Here is a 22,493-nt window from a genome sequence, read left to right as displayed (position 1 = left end):
TGAAATTTGTGGATACTTAAAATACACTACAAAATCTCTCCAATTCTCTCTAATTCCTCAACTTTTCCAAATCCATTAAATTTTAATTCAAATTGAATACACCTGGAATGTTATAAACTTCTTTAAAATTCTAATTGAATACACCTGAATTTGTAAGAATTTTAATAAATTATCTTAAAATCTTGATTGAATACACATTGAATTTCAGAGAATCACTTAAAATCTTGATTGAATACCCCTAGATTTATTAAAAGAATTAAAATCCCTCAAAATTCCAATTAAATACACCCCCCCTATGTCTCTTAGATTATATCCAACTCTTGGGTTAAGAGATAAAAATTTTAGCTCAAAAAATTTAGAATGTAACCCATAAATAGCTTTTCTGCTCCGATTTTTATGGGTTAAATTTTTAGTACCAGATTATTAAAGATTGAATTCAGGCTATTATATATATATATATATATATATTATGTAGACGATCCTAAATTAATTTTATAAACATCTTATCTTAAAAATATTTAAATTTTCATAAATATTGAAAAATCACTAAACCAACACATGAAACTCATGAAATACTATGAAAGAATATGAAACACATGATAAAAATGTATAAACACAAAACACATGAAACATCTATAACACACATGAAACACATAAAAAACATAAGATAGAAATGTATAACACACCAAACACATGAAACACATGCCAAATCATGCATCTTCCCTTTTCTCTTTGCTTCCTTTTACTTATCTCTTCATTGAGCCTTGCAAAAGAAGAAGTTGGGGCCACCAAATCGACACATTCATTACCATCATCGTATTTGCGGCTTCACTACCAAATGATTTTCTCCATTGTTGGTCCGCATTGGTTCCCCACTTTGAACAATCCTTGAGGACGTCCCAAGCATGATGCAACTTAAAAACTTGATTTTTGGGCGTAGTTCTTGTCTTATAAATAATTATTACTTTGTCACCCTATGCAAGGAACATATAAATACAATTAGTTGCAAAATAAGATTATGTACATGACAAATAAAATAGGGTGGTTTAGATTTTGACCCTTACAATTCATTAGTTTTAAATAAAAACTCATCTATCTTTAAAGATTTAGTTTAAGCCCAAATTTAAAATTTGCAAACATATAGGAACACTATTGACCTATTAATACAATTTATTTACATTCATGCCACTCATACTTTATGGTCCCTTTTCCAAATTCCTAAATTTATGCCAAATTAAAAGTAGTAGGAAAAGTGAAATAAAATGAAAAAAGTGTTTGCATTGACCGTATCTATGTCAAACTAGAAAAGTAGTTTTTTTTTTTTTCGTGATATATTTTGTAGCAATTTTATCCATATTAATTGGTAGGTAAATTAGTTTGTTCCAATTATTTAAAAAAAAAATACTACACCTATATTATATATTTTTAATCAAATAACATTCCTCTAACTTGTAGGTAAATTATTTTCTATGTATTGTTATATATGTTAGACACGTTTTGTTGTTGTATACACATGAGTGGAACATAATATTGTTGATTTTATACATCAAACTGCATTTCTTTTGTTATAGGTAAATTATTTTCCATGTACAAGTACTTATGTTAGGCAAGTTTTGTTGTTGGTACATACAATATTTTGTATCATTGTAAAGAAAGATATTACATTACAACCATGGTATAAATGTTGTAGGTAAATTATTGGAAATTAATTTGTAGTTAGGTAATGAACATTTTGCATCATTGGAAATGAACATTTCAAAGAGTAGGTAGGTAAATTAATTTGTTCTAATTATATATAAAAAATTACACTACACCTAGTTATATTTAATTTTTCCAATTATTAAAAAAATTTATACTACACCCAACCAAATAACATTTCTCTAACTTGTAGGTAAATTATTTTTCATGTATTGTTAGATATGTTAGGCACGTTTTATTGTTGTATAAACATGGGTGTAACATAGTATTTTTAATACTATGCATCGAACTACATTTCTTCTTAATATAGGTAAATTATTTTCCATGTATTAGTAAATATGTTAGGCACGTTTTGTTGTTGGTATAAACATTATTTTGCATCATTGTAAAAAAGAGATATTATATTACACCCATGGTATAATTGTTCGTAGGTAAATTAATGTGCATGTAGATAATGAAATACAATGTTCTAATATATTAATAAATAAAAAAAAGGATAAATCCAAAAGTATTCAAGAGTATGGTGAAAGAATTGAATCGAATAGTTTCATGAAAATTCAAAACCTTTCTAAAAAATTAAAATGTAGTAAATTTTTAACATTAATGTCTTTTTTTTTTTCTTGTTGCAAAATCATTTACTATGTCCTTACAATTAATTGTCTACATCAAGTATGTAATAGGGGTATTTTAGGCATGTGAAAATGTAAAATGTGTGAATTAATATGAAGTTAATGAATTTGCTTATGTGGATCCTAGTCATTGGGTTTTCTTTGAATAAAAAGGTTATGTAGGGTTTTCTATGAAGAAAATTGAGTTTGAAGGGCTAAAGTCATATTTTCACAGGGAATAAAATATTAACAAAGAAACTCATCACTTCTATGGCACTCCTTCCACTAGCTACGACTCTCTCCAAGTTTCCTTTCCATAAAGTGCACGCTTTGTTGATAACCTTCACCAATCGTAAACATTACCAACCTCCATTCGGTTAGTGTTGGAGTTTTCATTGAACTTATCAACAATTTTAGCCCACTAAACTTTTTTATTTTGATTCATGCGTATGGCACCATCTTCGCCAATACAAACTCATGCCAAGCACAAAACAACATCTTCCTTCTATGACCAATTACGACCTCTAATATGATCTTTTGCCATCTTGAAACATTTGGAAATGGGAATAAATGGTTTTGAACGATTGTAGAAAGAAAAATTGGAAGAATGGTTGGAGAAAAGTGAGTTTTGTGTGGATATTTGAACAAATACATAGGTATTTATAAGTTTTTGGGGGAATCAAGTTAAATAATTTTTTTTCAATTATTTTAGCTATTGGATTTAAATTTGGGCCATTAAATTATATATATTTTTCGTTAGATTTGATCATATTCTATCTCAGCTGTTGGATTCAATAAATTATAAATATAAAACTAAAAAAATTTGAATCTGGATTGTTGGTTGATCCAACGGTCAAATTGATCATGGCCGTCAAAGAACATGTTTATTATTTATTTTTTGGTAAAATAGGGAGCAAGTTGAAAACATGAAACAAGTTCACGTGCTATTCAACAAGTCGCTTCTAATTTATTGAAAAAATAAAATATAAAATAAAAGTTAACAGTTTTCTGTTTAAGTGAGAATCGCAACTTTGATAGGCTAGTCAAGCATGTAGACAGGTCTAGGCGAACTTTTTTAAATTTTGAAACAACTAGGGATTAATTTAGGCACCAGCTGCCTAGGCGGGAGTTTTTAGAGCAACGAAAATATCATAGAGAATGAAGATGATGTTTCACTAGAACTTTAGGCTATTATTTTCTACACGACTGCAAAGGAAGAAGACAATGTCAGTGACCCGTACACTGCTACATCTCAATTAAAGTTGAAATTTTTTATCATATTACCGTACCAACCATATCATATCAGTTTTGTGGCAAATTGGTAATGGGTAGGTAATTGTACCATACCGAATATAAATGGTATGGTAATGGTACCCATAATCATTATCGACAGTGTTGTATCGTACCGAATATCAGTATATATATATAATATTATATATAAATAAATAATAGTATAATACAATGTATTTAGACTCTCAAATCTAGCAGTGTATATTATATGCATTTAAGCTATATATATATATATATATATATATATTAAATGCATATAATATAGAGAATGTTGCAGTTCTATTGGATTAGGAATGTGATTGTGTAAATCCTAGTGTATCAAGGAGTATTTTGATATATTCCCTTTAGTAGTTAAATTCTATTAGAGTTATAATCCTATTAGGGTAACAATTTAACCTATCTTACTACTATATATAAATGCACAATGGGGTGAAACAACACACACCTCAGAATTACATATCTCTCTTCTCACTTTGTCACCACCTGCCCCTCTCTCTATCCTAAATACAGTTCAGTCAAATAGGCCTACAACACGTTATCAGCACGCTTTTGCCAAAAACTAAGGAACTGAAAGATCGTGGAGGAGGCTTTCTTCTACAACATCAAAGGTTTTCAATTATTTTTTACCAATTAGGTTTTTTTTTAAAATAAATTAAGATATTTGAAACGACATTAACACATGAAAACATTCCACATGCTGCATGAACCCCTTATATTTATATTTTCCTTTCAATTATATATATTGCATATGTGTTCATATATTTTGTCAATATATATATATATATATATATATATATATATATATATATATTTGTTCATGCAATACGCAATTATACTATGTGGAATTTGTGAGTCAAAACATCGAAATTAATTTAGAAAAAACAAAATTTTGGGATTGAGCCACGAGTCCATGCCGCGTCACCGAGCTAACATGGTTGGCCTGCAGCCACACCATCACCAGGACGACATCGTTTTGACGCCACTGCATAGCACCAGGCCTCGCCCTGGGTTGGTCTTCATATGGGCCTGAAGCCCTAAGTCCACCAGCATGCCCTAAAAGCCTTTTTGGGCTTTGCATGACCTCGCTCGACTGCAGCTGGGCATTGTCCTAGCCTCGGCCTGCGATCCGAAGCTAGCCTTTTGGCTGGGCTTCTCGTACCCAAGCCCAAAATCGAAACTAGCCTGCGGCTGGCCTTCGTGTGCACTCCCTTGGCCAACTTCCAAACTAGGTTTGTGTTCCCCCTTATTGCTGGGCCAATCGCAAAACCCCAACCCGAGGCCCACTAAGCCCTTTTAGGGCCTTGCCCTGCACACGGCACCCAAGCCCACCGGTATTGGGCTATGGTTTTCCAATCCAATGCTATTTTTAGCATTCTTTAGAATTTTAACCCAAATGTTGTTATTATTTTTTTGCTTCTACGATCGACCCTGTATGGTCCGATCTATTGAATAAATTAAAGTGACCAACAGTCCATTAATCTGACAATTAATCCAAAATTATTGGCCTGAAGTTCATTTTTTGGCAATTAACAGTTCAATAAATTATTTCGTTTCTTTGAACCACTGACTATCTTTCGTAGTCCTGAAACACTCACACTTGGGTTCATGAAGCAATCCATAAATTCACTACACTTTATTGTATACTGTATTATGTGTTCTTCTAGGTACCCCTATATATGAACTAAACATTCATAACTAAATCGAACCTGTAGTTTCGAATTTAGTGCCTTTGAAACTCGAAGTTTTCATTCAAAACATATCACATGAAACCCGTAGCTTTCATGCTTAAACCAATACATGTCTACAGAACCCACGTTGTCCATATGGCTAACCACTTTTCGTTGTACCCTCTGTTTTAGGGGCATGTTGAACTTGAATAAGCTCAATTTCACCGCTTTAGAAGTCTCTGGAAGAAACTATCTAAAATAGGTTCAAGACGTGAATCTCCATCTTACTGCAGAGAGTCTTATAGCTACTATCGAGGAACATATGGACGATGAACCCGTCAACGAAGCTTAGAAAGCTACTGCTATGATCTTCATCCGAAGACATATCCATGATGCACTGCATATTGAGTACCTCACAAAAGATGATCCACATACCTTTTGGCTTGCTCTGGCTGATCGCTTCGATCACCAGAAAGACATTTACTTGCTTGAAGCAAGACACGACTGGCAACATTTACGCTTTCAAGACTTTAAGTCTGTGAATGAATACAACTTTGAAGTTTGTAGAATTTGATCACTACTTAAGTTCTGTAAAGAGGACTTAACCGAACAGGATTTCTTGAAGAATACCTATTCAACCTTCAAGGCCACCAATATTGTCCTGTAGCAACAATATAGGGCACAAAAGTCACCAAATTTTCAAATTTGATATATGTTTTACTTCTCGCTGAAAAACAGAACCAGCTTTTGATGAAGAATCATCAAGCTCGACCGACTGACTCGAACGCTCTGTCTAAAACGCATACAACTAATTCTAGCAGTCATTATCGACGAAAATCCTGTTGTGGCCGTGGCAAGGGACGATAAAGCACCCTTGTAATATTTAAATAATCAAGTTGACAACTCAATAAACAATGGGTGTTTAATTGAATATTAATATTCCAACAAATATAAAACACTGGCAGACTATTGTTAAAAAGATACAGGCAATCAAGGTCAGACAAGTACTATGGGTTGTCTGATGGTCCTAAGCCGCTCAGTTAGGGTGGTCGAGTCATATTGCAAGAATGAGTGATTTGGATAAGGATGGGTCAAAGTTCTAAGGCAATGAGGATCCTTGGTCGGAAATGAATACAGTCTGAAAAGGGGGTTGAGTTCAAAGTCCTAACAGGAGTAGGATTGGTCGAGATAAGGTTGGATCAGAATAAGAAGTCCTAATCCGAGTATGGTTTTAACTCGATCGTAAGGAGGATTTGTTGCTATAAATAGAGTGCAGAGTGCATCATTCAAGGCCCTTCCAAATTCAACATACAAATACCCTGCGCAAACCTCTCAAACATCTTGAGATTTTTTATTTTCTTTTTCTGCCAACACATCTTCAGTTTGGATAAACAGCACTGTGAATGCAACTGGCGAACATCTTCAGTTTGGATAAACAGCACTGTTGCCGTAGAATCAGCCGACCGAGGAGCACCTTCAGTTTGGATAAATAGCACTGCGTCAAGGCCGATTAGTTACCTATCCAAGTCTCGGTCGAGAAGGGTTTCCGAATCCTTATTGGCATAAGTCATCTTATTAGCCTTCTCGGCGACGTAAGATGTTACAAGTTACTACATTCGGCACATTGAATGCCAAGTGATTTTATGATTGGATACTCACAAGTGACTTTTAGAGTTCGGCATTCTAACGGCCGAACCACATTTACCATCAAGACATACATCTCTTTTGAGTACCTGTGTCCGTATAATTTGGAGTCGATTTGACGTGCTTATACTTTTACGAATATAATCACCATGACCGAATCCGGCGCCAATGATTCGTGAGCTTCGCAGAACTAGCAGCCTTGTCTTCAGGCTCTAGAACCCGAAGGCCGAGACCTGTTACTTCCTTGACCGCAGTCGTAAGATTAAGAAGTTAGTAGCGCATTCAACGCAACATCAACAAATTTCACTCCTCGACCAAGCTCGGCCGACAAGTTGGCATGTCCCGCATCAACCGAAGGACGTAGTTAGCTCATTAGTTACTCGGCCTGTGCGCCACATAAGTTTTGTAATTTTTAGGGTCAACATGATGATATGTACTTTTTGGTCCTTTAATTTTTACATAGAATTAGGAAGCTTATTGTATCATGCATGCAAGTTCAAGTTCCACAGTCCATTAATCATGCCTATCCAACTAACTGCCCTCCAAAAACCTGTCCGAATTGTGGTGTATCTTGCAAAGTAATCCCTTGAAATATGTTTACCTTAGAGGGGGCAAAAAAGAATAGAATCTTATCAACCAAAACAATTCTTTATATATGCTCGTATTACAAGTTTTACTCAGAATAGTTCCAAAATGCAGTATACATTTCTATTCATAAAGAACAAAAATCTAGAATCACTTTACATCTGGCATATTCAGAGCAGAAATAAATGTATAAGAGAAAAATTTTGGTAGAAAAATACTTCAATTGGATCCAGATGCAATATATTCTCAATAAGGGAGCATGTCTTTTGAGATTTATCAGCATTTCAGATTGATTTTGGCTGCAGCAGAGTGCAATTCTCATGGGCTAGCTGTGAAATCCCGTTCCCGGATTTCACTGTTATAATCTACACATTGTTATTATTGAAATTTTATGTTATTTTTAGGAATTTATATTAATTTATTTGAATTTAGATTTTAATCAAACCAGTTGCGAAATTTGAAGTTTGGAAATTAATTATTTAAAATCCGTAAATCTTTCGAGGTCACAATTTATATTTCTGAATAGAGCTCGATCTCACGAACGTATAGACGAAAGCCGTTTGCGAGTCCGGATTATAACGGTATAATTATGGACGTTTGAAGTTGGTTATTTAAAGGTAGTTAAATTATTTGAACTCTCACTTGTAGGAAGACTAACTAATCAGCCTTAAGTAAAGAGAGAAAGGGACCAATCAAATTAAAAGGGGATGGAGGACCAATGAGAAATGAGAAAAGAAGAAGAAAAAAAAAAAGAAAAAAAAGAAGGGGGAGTAGCCTTCCCGTCGACCCATACCCACCGCGAGCTCCCATTTTCCAAGGCCGATTCCGGCCAACTCCGGTGGAGATTTTCGACACCACCACCACCATCTTGGAGCTCTCATTCCCCTCTACAAAACCCACCCATGAACCACCTTGATTAACCACGGTATGTGGCGGTTTGAGGCTACGAAAGTCGACGAAAATCAATAGTACTTTGACCACCTTTTTCAATTTTCCGACAAATCGGCAAATCGAAGGCCAATGTCACCCCTTGGGCTTTGTAGCCCATCATCCCAGAAGAAAATCCCAACCAACCTTGACCCCGTTGGAGCACTGTAGACGACGAATCGACGTCGGGAAGTTTTAGGCACCCGTCAGCTTTGTGGGTAAAATTGACCCCCTTCCGTCCACTTTTGGACTTTGTGGCAGGTATGAAAGTTGTTTCTCTCTTTGAGATCTCCATTCCTGCAAATTTTGTTAATTTTTGGAAATAGTTGGATTTTTCAGGCGAGTCGGGACGACCGACTGCCACCCACGGTGGCGCTTGCAGCGGCGCATGGCCAGGGGGCCGTCGATGTCACTCTTAGGCTAAATTAGATGCCTTGAGCTCAATTTTGGTAATTGTATGACATAGGTTGATGGTTGGAACTTAAATTCTTTACGATACGTTAATTGGTAAAAATATGAATCAACGATCCGACCGTTGGATCGTCACCAAACTTTAACATATGTGATATGGTTATTACCTTGATTTCTTATATTGATATCACCTGTGAATATGATTTGGTTTTATAATGTGATTTCTATTGAAATGTGATTATATATATATATATATATATATATATAGCCATAGACCTATGTTTATTAAACATGATTTGGCTTGTGTACTGATGATTATCGTGATATGTGATTTGGCGTGCATATTCGAAAGGTGGTTGATTTACATAAATGGTATGATATGATGAAATGTGAGTGACTTTAATATATGTGAATATGAAATGGTTTTATAGTTATGTTTCCTATAAATTGTTAAGTTTTATATTTAGCCATCAATGTAGTTATATGAAGTGGGATTTGATGTACATATTGGAAATATGGTTTGTTTGTATGATTGGCTTGATTTGATGAAAGGTGAGGGCTAGTGGTGGACCGTTAACCCATTGTCATGGGGTTTGTTACTTCGAAACATGTGTCAACGCTCGTTTCATTATTTCATTTCTTGTTTCGTTGAGCTTTTATAACTTGAGTAACTTGATTATGTGTTGTTTCATTGATTGGTTGTTATGCATTGTGCTCCACGATTCCGTTGAGTGATGGTCCGGAATCGTGTCCTGGTTCGGATTCCGTTGAGTGGTGATTCGGAATCCTTCCTACTCCAATCCGCGATTTCGTTGAGTGATGGTCCGGAATCCTTCCTACTCCACTCCGCGATTCCGTTAAGTGATGGTCCGGAATCGTATCCTAGTTGGGATTCCGTTGAGTGATGGTCCGGAATCCCTCTTACTCCGCGATTCCGTTGAGTGATGGTCCGGGATCGCATCCCCCTTGGGTTTCATTGAGTTTGGATTGAAATAGCTTCAAAGATGTAGACTTCGAACGAACTGTGTCGCTCTAACCCTACTTTTCATTGTTTATGAGAATATGGTTGTGAGATGTTGTGATTGTTTCAAACGAACCGTTGGATGTTTGGGTGACCCCCTTGGAGTTTTCAAAAGTTTGGTATTGATTTCTTATGAATGATTTATATTCAAGGTTTATAAATTGTGATTGATCGCTGGTTTTATTATTGTATCACAGGCTTATATTATTGTCACTCACCCGAGTCTCGCAGCGTATCTGAGTGCCTGAATTGCTAGTGCACCAATCCCATAATGTAGGCATTGACTTTACATATGACAAGCCTGGGTAGATTACGAGAAAATCGCTTGATATTTTGGTTCCATTGAGTGGTCCGAAACCCGATGTTGTTGGATTTCGTAGAGTGGTCTGGAATCCTTGCTCTTGTTCATTTCCTTAAGGTGATCTTAGAATCCTAAATTTGAGTGGATAGGAATTACCAACAATAGATATTGTGAATATAAATTAGAATTACCATGTTTATTACTCATAATCCAAGTGGGGAATTATATAGAGTTCCTTGGTTAAATTCGTGAAATGTTTTGTTATCGCATTACTTGATTAACGTAATTAAATGCTAAGATTGTGCATCTTGATTCACGAATTGATTAATTGACGGGATTGTGGAATGACGTTGGATATGAGTGTTGTTATTATGATTATTTTAGTTGATTAATATTTCTAGAGAATAATATTGTGCTTTGTTAATTCTTTAATATGTTACATGCTATGAATTGTGATTTTATGTGGGAACGTGATGATTTATGTGATGGATGAAGTGGAAATGTTATTCGTCTTGTGGGATTATTATGTTGGATATCATTGTTATTGTTATGACTACATTTGTTGCTAAATATGACGAGAGAATATGATTGTGCTTCGTCGTTTATTCTTTGAAGGATTGCATGATATACATTGTGATATTTTGTTGGGACATAACGACTTATGTGATGAATGTTCGAGTATAGTGAAATGGTGAACTACGAAGGGCTTGATCCCTATTGAGGATACGTAGGCAGTCTAACGAGGAGGTTAGATGCAGCCATAAAATATTTGGAAATTACTATGCAATTTGGACCTTGAGTGGTGATTTATTCATATCCCGGAGGCGGGGTATGTTAGATATACGAGTATTTGGTGACGTCAAGTGTTGATCTTGAACGTATGTCAGGATCGGGGCGTGACACTAGCACCAAGAAAATCAGCTGCCACAAGTAAGAACATGTCAGAAACCACTGTTATCATACATAAGACAGCATTTTAAAGGAAAATCTTGTGAGCTTGAGCAACCAGATAGATAACGTTGTCACAGAGAAACAATAAAAGGCGAATTGCGAAGTTGCCCCTATCTATACCGCCCAATCTACTATTAAAGCCCAGGCTTGCGACTTATAATCTCTAAGCAGACAAAAAGGAAAAATGAAAAGCTAAGATATAATATTTATATTTCAACTACCTTAGATAAAGCAATCATTTGACACTTATAATTCCAGCTACATAGCACAAATCATAGGCCAATGCCTCACAATCTGTCATCCAAAAATCTTGAGTACAAAGATTGATCATTTGTAGCCTAAACCAAAATACAACTTTATCCAAAGTAATCAAGGACAACTACCTGTGTCTGGTTTCATGTCAATACCTCAACTAATATCGCATCCAATTAAACTACGGTAACAACATACTGAACATGGAAATCCATGTACCATTTGACAATATCAAATCAAGCAATCTCTAAAGATCAGAAACAGATTGTAGAAAGTAGAAACCCTATCTCAAATCATATGCTTAAAAACAGTTAAACAATTCTCAGTGCCCCACAAAAAGCGTATTGAAAAGTAACCAACTTCTTAATTTCTAAAACGGGAAAGATAAAAATGAGTTCTCAGTTCTCACCATAACCAAAATAACATATCGTTTCAATTTTATCTCGGGTCGATTTCCTTCATCATCATCAGCAGAACCAGTAACTTCAGCCTTTGTAAGCAGCCTACCGAATCAGACTCCAGCTCACCGACTTCCAATTCAACTAACCAACAAGCAATCAAATCAAAGTAACCTCTCCTTCCAATATGAAGTAAACCCGTCCCCAGTTTCGGCTTCGCGAACAACAAACTCCTTACAAAAACTATACATACGCAGTATTATATACGTATCTGCACATAAAGTATAAGGATTTACTGATAGAAACTGACCGTAGTGTTTGACGATGACGAGCTGGGCGATTTTCTTGAGAGAGGAGCTGGGGAGCCTCTGAAGCAGAGGAGCGGAGCTCAGGAACTCAAGTACTGCAAAATGCACACACACATAGAGAAGCATGCTCAGCGATTGAGTAGACAAAATCGAAATTAGGGTTCTTTGCGACGAACCTGATTCCGAGTCCATGGTGTGAAATCGGCGAAGTTTGAAGTGGTTCGCCGATCGTTTCACCCGCGAAAATGGACAGAGAAGGATTTGATTGGCCAGACAGAGCGGGTCGCTATATACAGTTGATGGTTACGGATCTGGTGGGTCGCGGTGTTTTGGTAAAATGTGTTCATTTCTGTGCGAGGGAAAAATAATGCGAGTTTTAACGAAAAACACATGATACTGTTTATTTTTACAAAAAATCATATTTTTACACTAAAAAATTAATTCTAGTACTATTTACTTTACCCTTTATTTTATCCTTATCATTAAAACTCAAAAAGTTTTCAAACTATTTTCATTAGTTTTCCTAAAAATAATAGGAAAACGGAGAGTAATGCTATTTTTACTATAATTTTATACCATATTTTTTTTAGTATATTAGGTGGCAGAATGGATGATGGACCGGTCCCTACTTGATTATTGCTATTTCCGAGGCCGGAGAAAATGACTATGACGTCATTTATGGAAACTTGTCTTCTTTCTAATTCATTTAAAAATATGAAGTTTCTCATATTTTGTACTATGATCTAGTGTTTCTCTAGAGATTTTAAGTTCGAATATCATGGATAGCGAATTTGATATCAAATTAGATTGTTCATTGTGTAGTTTAATTAGCCGAACTCTCCATACTCTTAGTATAAAATATATGATTGTATACAAAAAAAAAAAAAAAAATCTGGAGTTTCTGATGAGTTGTATAATTTGATTTAGATGATCTTTTTTCCCCATGGTTGCAAACGATCTCAGATCAAATAAACTATTTTTTACCATCGTTTTGAATCAAATAAATAACGAATATTTCATTTTATAACAGAGCCAATTATATAACTTGAATGATAGAGGCAAGGAAATAAACAACAATAACAACCAAACAAACAATCATACACCTCTCACTGGGATGGTCATTCTTCATCAGAAACTTCGAATACAATTCCTTACAACTTTGATCTCATCTACTAGATGACCATTCACTCCTCTATCAGCTTCTTCATCTACAAGAAAATTCTTAAAAAATTATTCACAAGCACTTTTTTATGACATGTTTTTTTTAATCTTGTAGTCGAAATAAAGTTGAAATATTATGCATTCCAATTTACGCATGTGTTTATTAATTAATATTATAATTTATATAATGAAAACGCAAGTGAAAGTAACGCAATATTATCTTCTATAGAGATGAGGGAAATACATTTGGGATCTGGAGAAAAGTCAAAATTTATAAATTAATAGCACAAACAAAAAAATTAAAAATTTCAAAATTTCTTGTGGAAAAAAATCACACTTTGAACTATTTAATAGGGAATCAGTAACAATTTTGCACAAAAACAACCTGAATGGTTAAGTTGATATATCAAGTTAACCACCATTTTCTCCACGTGACACTTCATGTTCTCATTGTTTGCTTACATAAAAATTGGTGTCATGAATTTATGTATGTAGCCCATTGTTGAAGATGAGGTTTTATTATTTTTGAGCTATATTATGGAATTTGGCCCGTGTCTATGTCTTCCAAACTGAACTCACATTAATTGCAGGCCCTTGTCATATCGTGTCTCAAGCATCCCATAATTAACTTTATTCAACGAGAACTCGTTTAGAAGTGTATTTAAAATAAATAAATATATTTTTTGTGAATATTTTTTAAACTGATCTTTAATAAAAATTCAAGTGTATTTTGGAAAAGTACTTTAAGTGCTTCTTACAAAAAACACGTATATGTAATTTCTTCCAAAAAGACCCAAAATCAATTTCTTTAAAATCGATTTCAGTTATTTTAAAAATATTCCTAAACGATCATTGAGTTTGCTAACGCATACGCTCCGAATGATGACATTATCCCTTCATGTTGGAGATGGCCTCACTCGCCCTACTTGCGCTCGAATTTCAAACCACAAAACCTAAGATTAGCCAAGGCCCAATCATCATCCAAAAGAAAATTATAGAAATTGAAAGAAAAAATAAATAAAAAATAAAAATAAAAAGCGAGTGATTAGAGGTCATACAAGGGAGTTGAGGAATAAAAGCATTTCGGAGAGTAGATTCTTGAAGCTAACTGAAAAGAAATGAGTTTGACCTGCAGGTACGACCTCTAGCCCAGCACAAACTCTACATTCCTCCATCTCTCTTCTCTCTTCTCTCTTCTCTGTGTCTGTATCTGTATTCTCTAATCTTTTATTTTAAATTCATACATACAGATGTATAATACAAGTCCTCTAATTCTCACTGGAACCGCAATCCATATTTAGCACAGTAGAGATTCCCACTTTTCTAATCCCAATCCCTAAAACCCTATTCAAGGAACCCCATCTTCTTAATCCATAAATATTAATATTTCCGGAACTGGGTTTTAGCTAATTGATGATCCTCTGTGGTGGGTTTTCTGGAAGAACCTTAAAAGCATGAATCCTTAGTCTGTCCTCCCTATTACAAAATTTCAGAACATGGGTTTTGTTCAGTCCCAGTTTTCCACATATGGGGTTTGAATCCTTTGATCCATATTGGAAGCTCATGCACTTTGAGCTTTAATTCATGTAATATTTCTGATACTTGATTCATCCATTTAGTTCCTGCTTAACTGTTGATGTTTTAGTAAAGAATGTTTCTTTGTTTAATTTATTAGTAGAAATTGAAATTTGATACCATAATCCGCTTGACAACCTTGAACTTTGGGCATCTTAGTTCCCAGTTTTGTTTGTTCAGTTGGTATCCGGATATATTTTCTGTCAATCTGCTCTGAAATTCAACTATATTTTAGAACCCAGGTGATTTTTCACATAAATATAGTGTTCAATTTCGATTTCGCATTTATAATTTGCTTCAATCTATACCCAAATGTGTAGCTGTTGAACTGTGCCAACCCAACGCAGTAATTGTTTGCTTAGTTTCAATGTTGTAATGGTTTGCTTACTAGTTTTTCGTGATTTCACATCGAGTTCTTGATATTTGCTTACATTGCTTCGTAGGCGTCCATGTCAATCTGCTGTGGGATTCCTATCCTTGAGTCTGTATACTGTCTGGCATGTGCCCGCTGGGTGTGGCTGAAATGCCTCTACACTGCAGGGCGGGAAAGTGAAAACTGGGGTCTGGCTACTGCAGAAGAATTTGAGCCTATCCCTCGTTTTTGTCGCCTAATTCTAGCCGTCTATGAGGAAGATCTTCGTAATCCTCTTTGGGCACCCCCCGGAGGTTATGGCCTTAATCCTGATTGGGTTATCTTACGGAAAGACTATGAAGAAACCCTTGGCCGCGTTCCTCCGTACTTTATATATCTTGATCACGATCATTCTGATATAGTCTTAGCAGTTAGGGGACTCAATTTAGCTAAGGAAAATGATTATGCAGTTATGCTCGACAACAAACTTGGGCAGACAAAATTTGATGGTGGGTATGTCCACAATGGGCTGTTGAAGGCAGCAGAGTGGTTGTTTGATACAGAGCGTGAAATATTGAGGGAATTGGTAATGAAACATCCGAATTATACCGTGACATTTACTGGACATTCCCTTGGGGCTGGTGTGGTGGCATTGATGACGCTAGTGGTGCTTCAGAATCTGAGTAAATTAGGAACTGAGAGGAAGAAGCTTAGATGCTATGCTACGGCTCCTGCTAGATGCATGTCACTGAATCTGGCTGTGAGGTATGCAGATGTTATCAACTCTGTTGTACTTCAGGTAAGATTATGAGATTCCATTCTAGACATTTGCTTTTTGTTCCTCGTAAAATAGTGGATATTTGCGCGATTTAATTCATTGCCTATGTTTTCTGGTGAAAATTAGCCAAAAGGCCGGCCACATAAATTGAATCAATGTTTTTCCCAGAGATTAGTATGCTTTTTGCCGATGGGTGATTATAGGTCCTCAGTGTTCTAATGTGGTTGTTATAATGAACCAGGATGATTTCTTACCTCGGATAACAACTGCTTTGGATAACTTGTTCAAATCACTTTTCTGGTAAAACATAGTACGTTTTTTTTTTTTTCGAACTTTCTTGCATTTGATAATTCATTGCAATGTATTACTGATATAATTTAGATTGTACCTGTGTTATCCTGCTGATATTCTAAATGAGGTTGCTTTCCTTCGTCTGCACAGTTTGCCATGTTTTCTTTGCACAATGTGCTTGAAGGAGACATGCACACTGGAACAGAAGATGCTTACTGATCCAAAGAGATTATATGCACCTGGCCGTCTCTATCACATTGTTGAACGAAAGCCCTTCAGGTATTTTAGGATGTTATGATATTTCAATTTCATTGCATTTCGATTGTGTTGTTAGATTTCAAATTGCATCGGCATGATGTGTTAACTGCTGGGGTAGGAATAGATTGAATTACGGGCTCTGATTGGGAGCTTACTGGTTGCAGATTTGAAAGGTTTCCGCCAGTGGTGAAAACAGCGGTTCCTGTGGATGGGCGGTTTGAGCACATAGTTCTTTCTTGCAATGTTACTTCTGACCATGCCATAATTTGGATAGAGAGAGAAGCACAAAAGGCTTTTGATGTTAGTCCTTAAATCCCCCATTACGTTTCAAATTTCTTTAAGATTTAATGATAATCCCACCTAGATCTGAGATTCGTGTCCTTGTGGTTGTAACGATGTATTTGTTTTTCCCATGATATCAGTTAATGGTTGAGAACGACAGAATTATGGAAGTTCCGGCAAAGCAGAGGATGGAGCGACAAGTTTCCCTTGTTCGTGAACACAGCCAGGAGCACAAGGCAGCTCTTCGGAGAGCTGTAGCTTTGAATATCCCACATGCCTACTCTGATTCGCAGTATGGCACGTTTGCATTCATTGAAACTTTAGAGGGGGAGAATTCTGGAGGATTGAGTGGGGGAACTTGTAGGGCATCATTCAAGAAAAGGAGGGAAAGCTGGGATAATTTCGTCGAGCGGCTTTTCGATGTTGATGAGTCCGGTGACATGGTGTTCAAGAAGTAATAACCACGCCGAGAAAAGTAATTCTTTGATTCTTGTGAAGCATCCTCCATTGGGAAGTTCATGATTGTGTTTAGATTGATGTTGGTGAGAGGGAATGAGAGGCAGTACATGAAAGTGAAGCTGTGCATAAAACGTTGTGCTGCCATGTCATCGCTGATCGTATAAAAACCTCAATGATCATATTGAAGTCATCTGTGCTCATGATTTGTTGATTGCCTTTCATTGCAAATATCATAAGGGAGGCCGGCGGCCAATGGCTGCTAATGGTGGAGAAAGATGCAATTTCTGCAAGCAATGTTTTCTAAAAGCTATGAGGATTTTACATTTAAATTACTTTTACATATCAATCGCGATCGCTGTTCGAGTACAAAATAGTTGAATCTCGTCGTTAGCCACTGTCCTATCGACTAGTAAATTTTCCTTTTTCCTCTAAGAAAAGAAGATAATACACTAAAACTGGACAAACCTCTTCATTCAAGAGGAATTAATAAAGCACTATCTGGGGATACTTCATTCTACTTGCTATATACTTGGTCAACAACAGCTTCCCCTGCAGTGAAATTCATAGTTACAACGCATGCCGAATCCAGAAAACATGCGGCGACAAATATGTGAACCGATTCTGATTTTTATGTATTTTCGTTCTCCAATGTGGAGCAGTGTTTATATACGGAGATACTGTTGTTGGCATTTTCCATATTCTGGTACTAGATCAATAACGCATCAAATTGAATCAAGAATAATGCAGTGGTAAAGGCTGTCTTACCGTGCATTCTCTTAACGAATCGTTCAAATTCCATGAAGTTGTCTCTTTCCATTAGAAGTGGACTGAGCCTAAGGTAGGTAAAAGATGACAAATGCCTTCCATCTGGATCAGTCAAGGGCTTGGCATTATCCAATATCTTGTTGTAGCTGATACGATCATGACAAGCAAGAGCGTTCTCACTAGAAACTGGTAAGCAAACATCCCACGCAGCATTCAGCACCTGAAATAGGAGTTTACAACGTTAAATGTCCAAAGATTTCACAACGTAAATGCATATACTTTTCAATTTAGGGTACTATTTTTCGCAATGAATCCCAGTGAATTCCAATACAGACGGATTCTTAAGTGCTGAAGCTTGGATCAGAAAAGGCCACTTTAGAGTACACAAGGAGGTTTCAGATAAATTTGATGCTTACTTGCCAAAATAAACCCTCAGAATCTCCCAGTGCCTCTTTGAAATCTTCATGCTGGTCTAACATGTGCAATTCAGTACATGCTAAGCTTAAATTAGCTTCATGCTTCTTTAGCATCGTCACAATTGGAGAATAACCATCACGGTTGCATGGATTATAGAAGCCCGCAGTCAACTCAGCCGCATGACTGACCGTCTTGTACCACCAGTGAAGACCTGATAGCTGCTTAACAATTAAAATATAGCAAACTGACCGATCAATCCATAACTAGCCAAATTACTTCTAAGGTTGCAAAACTTTCAACACTCAACAATATTAGGCCTGCATAACAATCTTCATATGCTCTAGATTAAAACTTGAAACTTCAAATTCAACATGGATGGTTTTGCCTTCGGTACTTCAAAGTAAGCTCCTAATTCATTTTTCTATGGATTTTATCTTCTTTCAAATATCAGATTTCAAAAATTCATCTTTCGTGTATGTTCAAAATGATTGAAGCTAACTCACCTTTGCAGCAATGCAGGTTCCGTTGAAAGTTAACTTTGCTAGAGAAAGCACCCGATCACCATGATCAACTAAAACTCGAGAGTACCAATTAAGGAAGAACCTGCCATAGTAGCCATCATAATCACCGCCATCGGAAAAGAAACCGGTATCATTTGGCCGGGAATTATAAGAACCTGCATTATCTGGACCTCTACCCCAGAAGGAGTGTCCCCTTGCTTCTGCTGCCTTCCTCAAACTTTTCAGCAAATACTGATCGTAACACTGCAATTTTTTAAACGCTCAGGCTGAGGAAATACAGACTCATTCACTTGTAAACTGATATAACATTATTCAGCAAGTTACCTGAAATTCACCGACACCGGGATATCGCCAACCATGCTTTACAGGACAAGATGGGTATCGCAATTCCCCACAAGGACCTAGTCCAACTTGAATCATGGAGATGCTACCATTTTTAAAGTACTCGTCAAACTCTACACGGAAGCTTCTCATGCAGTCAAGGTATACCTATATCAGTTAAAAATTAGCATTTTGACACCGAGTATATAGGACTACCCTTAAAAAATGGTACAATAATACTGAACGGCATTCTGTATATGGCATTAATGAAGTTTTCCACAGAAAAAGAAATATATAGATTAATAGGTGCTAATGGTTTGACATACAAAGAGTTCAATTACCACCAATTTTAATTGCAAGCAGAAAGATTAAGGTATCATTCATCATATGTGACTGCAATACCTCAACAGCCGTCCGGCCTCTTAAAACTCGTTCCTTGTCAATTCCGCATGAAAGGCATTCAGGATTACTTCTTCCCTCTCTATCAGTGAAAAATATGTCAGGGTTGCTTCTACCAATTTCAGCCACCCAATGAGGCAGTGGAATACATACATCATCACCAACATTGCCTCCACATTCATGAAATGACATGACAACCTTAAATACAGAAGTTGCCCGTCAGACCCACAATAAATTTCAGACGAACTAACAAAACAAACCACGCCCAAATGATTACATAATCTCCAGACTTAGAGAGTGAATTCAGAGCATGAAAGGGAAGTGAGTTCCTTGGTTCCCACATTATAGAGAGAAAATCTCAAAACTTTGCCAAGCATTACAGGAAAGCCATAGAAAGAATAAAAATGATAACAAAGATGGCAAAACAATTAACCACATGTGTTGTTTATAAGCCCACTGAAAAAGCTCTGCAAGTGAAAAAATGTATATAAAACAGACCTGTAGCTTCAGCTTAAGCTCGCGCACCATTTGAAAGAGCCTCTTGTATCCATTCCAATTATACTCCTGTGGAGCATGTCCTTCTACTATTCCCCACCAGCAATCAACCATAACGCCATCTACATTAACTGATTTCAATACCCTTAGCTGCTTTAGTAGACCATCTGGATCAACCAGCTCACACTTCATGTTAATAACACCTAGCTGCCACCAAATAAAAGACATGATAAAGAGCATACAGATTAGAGACCAAGCTTAAAAACAACTGTTATTTATGAAGCAAAACTCGAACTCCTTGACATGGCAGCCTCTAATGCAAGAAATAGAGTAGAAAAGTAAACATATTAAAAAACAGAAAACCAACAATTTAACTTGCATAGTAAAAGAATATTAGTAAAGTTACAGAACTCACTGCCTTGTGGTGACGAGCAAGATCCTGAAGCCACAATTTCTGCCATTAATTAAATTGGATCTCCATAGTGGTAACAATCAGTGCGTGAAGAAGAACAGAGCATGAATCTCTTTTTTATAAAAGTAAATCGTATGAGTTCAGTTAGATGGGTGATAGCTTTTTGTGAAAGAATTTGCAATGGTTTTGCTGGTCTGGAACTGTCAGTACCCAAGTACTATCCTTGATAAATTTAGGCAAACCCGAATTCACTTGAGTAAGCCCGAACCCAATTTAAATCCGAAACCGAATAAACAACAACAATGGAAGAAGAGGCAAAGCCAGCCGTGTCCACAGCCACCCAAGTCCTCCCATCCCCTCTGAGCTCCGCCGAAGTTCTCCCTGTATAGCCTCCGCCGTTTTCTCTTCCTTCCAAGACCAAGAAGAGACCTCTTGAAAATGATGCCCTTTTCTCCAACTCATCCACTCTCTAAAAGGTTCGCGCCGTCCTCATTTTCTCGAGGTACAGTTAAAAACCCATCTCCCAAGTTTTGCATCTTTATGTGAATTTCTTGTGAATTTTGAAGATTTTTGTGATCTGGGACCGGGTTTTCTTTCTATTCAATTGTGAATTTGGGTTTGTTTGGATTCACAATTTGAATGTCTTTAACATTTCTAAATATTTCATTTTCTATAAAAAGATTAGATAAATGTATAATCTTTGTAATTCCGCTGCCTTGTACTTGCATTTTAGTCTTTATTAATGTGTTAAGTGATCGTTACGTAATCTGTATGCCATGGGTAGAATTTAGAAGTTGATTTGGTCCTTTTGAGACTGCAGGGGATAGGCCTATGGGAGTTAACTTGGTTTGTAGATTGTTCATCTATCAACGTTGTCATTGTAATCATTCTCAATCAATTTCTTTAAATCCTGCTGTTGTGCGCTGCTTCGTTTGTTTGCTACATTAAATGAAGTATGGATGGAGTAACTTTATGTTTTTTGTCATCTTGAAGGTTCTCCGGACCCCTGACTTTCGAACGTGCAAATCATCCGAAGAAATTCAAGATTGTCAGCTCATCAGGATTTTGATTTCATCTTTTCACACAATGACATATATTTATCCCTTGAGTTTAATATGATAAAGCTGAGCTGATTTGTTAATCTTAAAATATTGGTTTATTAATATGGTACTTATGATTACATCCGACCTTCATTCACGTGCTAACTTGGTTTATTAGTCTAGCATTCAGATGGCCTTCTACTTCCTTTACTAGGAGATATCTGTCTCACTCATCTTCGTATGTTGATGCATGGTTCTGTCCTGAGTTTCTTGAGCTCCATGTATGCCTTCACTCCAGTTTTTGGATTCCTTTAGACACTTTTGAGTTCAAGGCTTTTTATGACGGAGCCAATTGCATGAGATGTTGTTTGTTACTTGTGATTTGCTTATGATTATGTATGTTGCAAATTGCAGATGTGAAGCTGCTGATGGAACTTTGCAAACAGATGATAGCGGAAACAGTTTCGGCCATAAGAAATAAGAATGCGCCAGGTGAAAAGCCCCAAGATACAAGGGCTTTTGGAAAACCATCAGAAAAGAAGTTTCCATCAGGTGTAGCCAGCGAGAATCAGCGGGCTGAAGATGGTCAGACTCAAGGGACAAATATTGTTGGTGGGTCTGCTTTTGGGTGGAATTTCATTACATTTGTAGGTGAAGAACCAGTTTACCATGGAATAACAAAGGAGCCATTTCGAGTTAATGGCAGCAAAGAAACAGTTCTGTAATCCTACCGTTATCATAGATTCTGATTTCATTAGAATGGTTATTCACCTTGATTCTTGAAATGGGATCAGTGGATGTTGTAATATTAGAATGAATGAATGATTTGATCAACTGAAATGTATGTAGCAATTTTATTACAGAAAGACAAAGTTGTTTGAGTAGTATATTCGCTGGAGATTATAC

General features: G+C 36.3%; 4 protein-coding genes across 9 annotated transcripts; 2 read left to right on the top strand and 2 right to left on the bottom strand.

The window, feature by feature from the left end:
• Nucleotides 1–10,658: 10,658 nt before the first annotated feature.
• LOC137719565 (uncharacterized) lies at nt 10,659–12,413 on the bottom strand. Of its 4 annotated transcripts, none has more exons than XM_088697788.1 (4): nt 12,238–12,413; nt 12,064–12,156; nt 11,863–11,996; nt 10,659–11,073 (listed from the first exon to the last, which is right to left on the bottom strand). In XM_088697788.1, the coding sequence occupies exons 1-4, from the start codon at nt 12,251–12,253 to the stop codon at nt 10,987–10,989; spliced, it is 330 nt and encodes a 109-aa protein (XP_088553914.1). In that variant the 5' UTR covers nt 12,254–12,413; the 3' UTR covers nt 10,659–10,986. The 4 variants fall into 4 exon arrangements, 3 of the variants coding, with proteins under 3 accessions (XP_088553914.1, XP_088553915.1, XP_068314704.2); XR_015964618.1 differs by having other exon boundaries at nt 10,678–11,073; nt 11,765–11,986; XM_088697789.1 differs by having other exon boundaries at nt 10,681–11,073; nt 11,765–11,996.
• A 1,734-nt stretch (nt 12,414–14,147) lies between these two features.
• Nucleotides 14,148–17,588, top strand: LOC137720072 (uncharacterized). 2 transcript variants are annotated; one of them, XM_068459080.2, is made up of 6 exons: nt 14,148–14,808; nt 15,241–15,948; nt 16,169–16,227; nt 16,369–16,497; nt 16,641–16,776; nt 16,899–17,588. In XM_068459080.2, the coding sequence occupies exons 2-6, from the start codon at nt 15,247–15,249 to the stop codon at nt 17,214–17,216; spliced, it is 1,344 nt and encodes a 447-aa protein (XP_068315181.1). In that variant the 5' UTR covers nt 14,148–14,808; nt 15,241–15,246; the 3' UTR covers nt 17,217–17,588. The 2 variants fall into 2 exon arrangements, with proteins under 2 accessions (XP_068315181.1, XP_068315182.1); XM_068459081.2 differs by having other exon boundaries at nt 14,156–14,357.
• Nucleotides 17,514–20,997, bottom strand: LOC137720071 (beta-amylase 2, chloroplastic-like). Of its 2 annotated transcripts, XM_088697775.1 has the most exons (8): nt 20,551–20,997; nt 20,139–20,342; nt 19,644–19,838; nt 19,245–19,409; nt 18,903–19,163; nt 18,399–18,617; nt 17,983–18,202; nt 17,514–17,766 (listed from the first exon to the last, which is right to left on the bottom strand). In XM_088697775.1, the coding sequence occupies exons 2-8, from the start codon at nt 20,325–20,327 to the stop codon at nt 17,732–17,734; spliced, it is 1,284 nt and encodes a 427-aa protein (XP_088553901.1). In that variant the 5' UTR covers nt 20,328–20,342; nt 20,551–20,997; the 3' UTR covers nt 17,514–17,731. The 2 variants fall into 2 exon arrangements, with proteins under 2 accessions (XP_088553901.1, XP_088553894.1); XM_088697768.1 differs by lacking the exon at nt 20,551–20,997 and having other exon boundaries at nt 17,514–18,202.
• On the top strand, nt 20,850–22,427 carry LOC137719644 (uncharacterized). The gene is made up of 4 exons (XM_088690705.1): nt 20,850–20,930; nt 20,996–21,049; nt 21,541–21,664; nt 22,002–22,427. Exons 1-4 carry the CDS (start codon nt 20,850–20,852, stop codon nt 22,310–22,312), a joined length of 570 nt encoding a protein of 189 aa, XP_088546831.1. The 3' UTR covers nt 22,313–22,427.
• Nucleotides 22,428–22,493: the final 66 nt, after the last annotated feature.

Source organism: Pyrus communis, chromosome 1, assembly GCF_041283825.1.
Source record: "Pyrus communis isolate YQ-2024b chromosome 1, ASM4128382v1, whole genome shotgun sequence".
Classification (NCBI taxonomy): Eukaryota; Viridiplantae; Streptophyta; class Magnoliopsida; order Rosales; family Rosaceae; genus Pyrus; species Pyrus communis.
The sequence above is the reverse complement of the archived record's forward strand: the minus strand, read 5'-3'. Positions and strand labels throughout refer to the sequence as shown.

Coding starts and splice junctions, on each gene's coding strand:
- LOC137719644 (XM_088690705.1), top strand. CDS start 20,850: ATGGAAGAAGAGGCAAAGCCAGCCGTGTCCACAGCCACCCAAGTCCTC. Junction 21,050..21,540: donor GCCGTCCTCATTTTCTCGAG/GTACAGTTAAAA, acceptor GTCATCTTGAAG/GTTCTCCGGACCCCTGACTT. Junction 21,665..22,001: donor TTATCCCTTGAGTTTAATAT/GATAAAGCTGAG, acceptor TGCAAATTGCAG/ATGTGAAGCTGCTGATGGAA.
- LOC137720071 (XM_088697768.1), bottom strand. CDS start 20,327: ATGAAGTGTGAGCTGGTTGATCCAGATGGTCTACTAAAGCAGCTAAGG. Junction 18,618..18,902: donor GAACCTGCATTGCTGCAAAG/GTGAGTTAGCTT, acceptor ATTGTTAAGCAG/CTATCAGGTCTTCACTGGTG. Junction 18,203..18,398: donor CTGAGGGTTTATTTTGGCAA/GTAAGCATCAAA, acceptor CTCCTATTTCAG/GTGCTGAATGCTGCGTGGGA.
- LOC137719565 (XM_088697788.1), bottom strand. Junction 11,997..12,063: donor CGTCATCGTCAAACACTACG/GTCAGTTTCTAT, acceptor GCGTATGTATAG/TTTTTGTAAGGAGTTTGTTG. Junction 11,074..11,862: donor GTGAGCTGGAGTCTGATTCG/GTAGGCTGCTTA, acceptor TACTTGTGGCAG/CTGATTTTCTTGGTGCTAGT.
- LOC137720072 (XM_068459080.2), top strand. CDS start 15,247: ATGTCAATCTGCTGTGGGATTCCTATCCTTGAGTCTGTATACTGTCTG. Junction 15,949..16,168: donor TCAACTCTGTTGTACTTCAG/GTAAGATTATGA, acceptor ATAATGAACCAG/GATGATTTCTTACCTCGGAT. Junction 16,498..16,640: donor GTTGAACGAAAGCCCTTCAG/GTATTTTAGGAT, acceptor TACTGGTTGCAG/ATTTGAAAGGTTTCCGCCAG.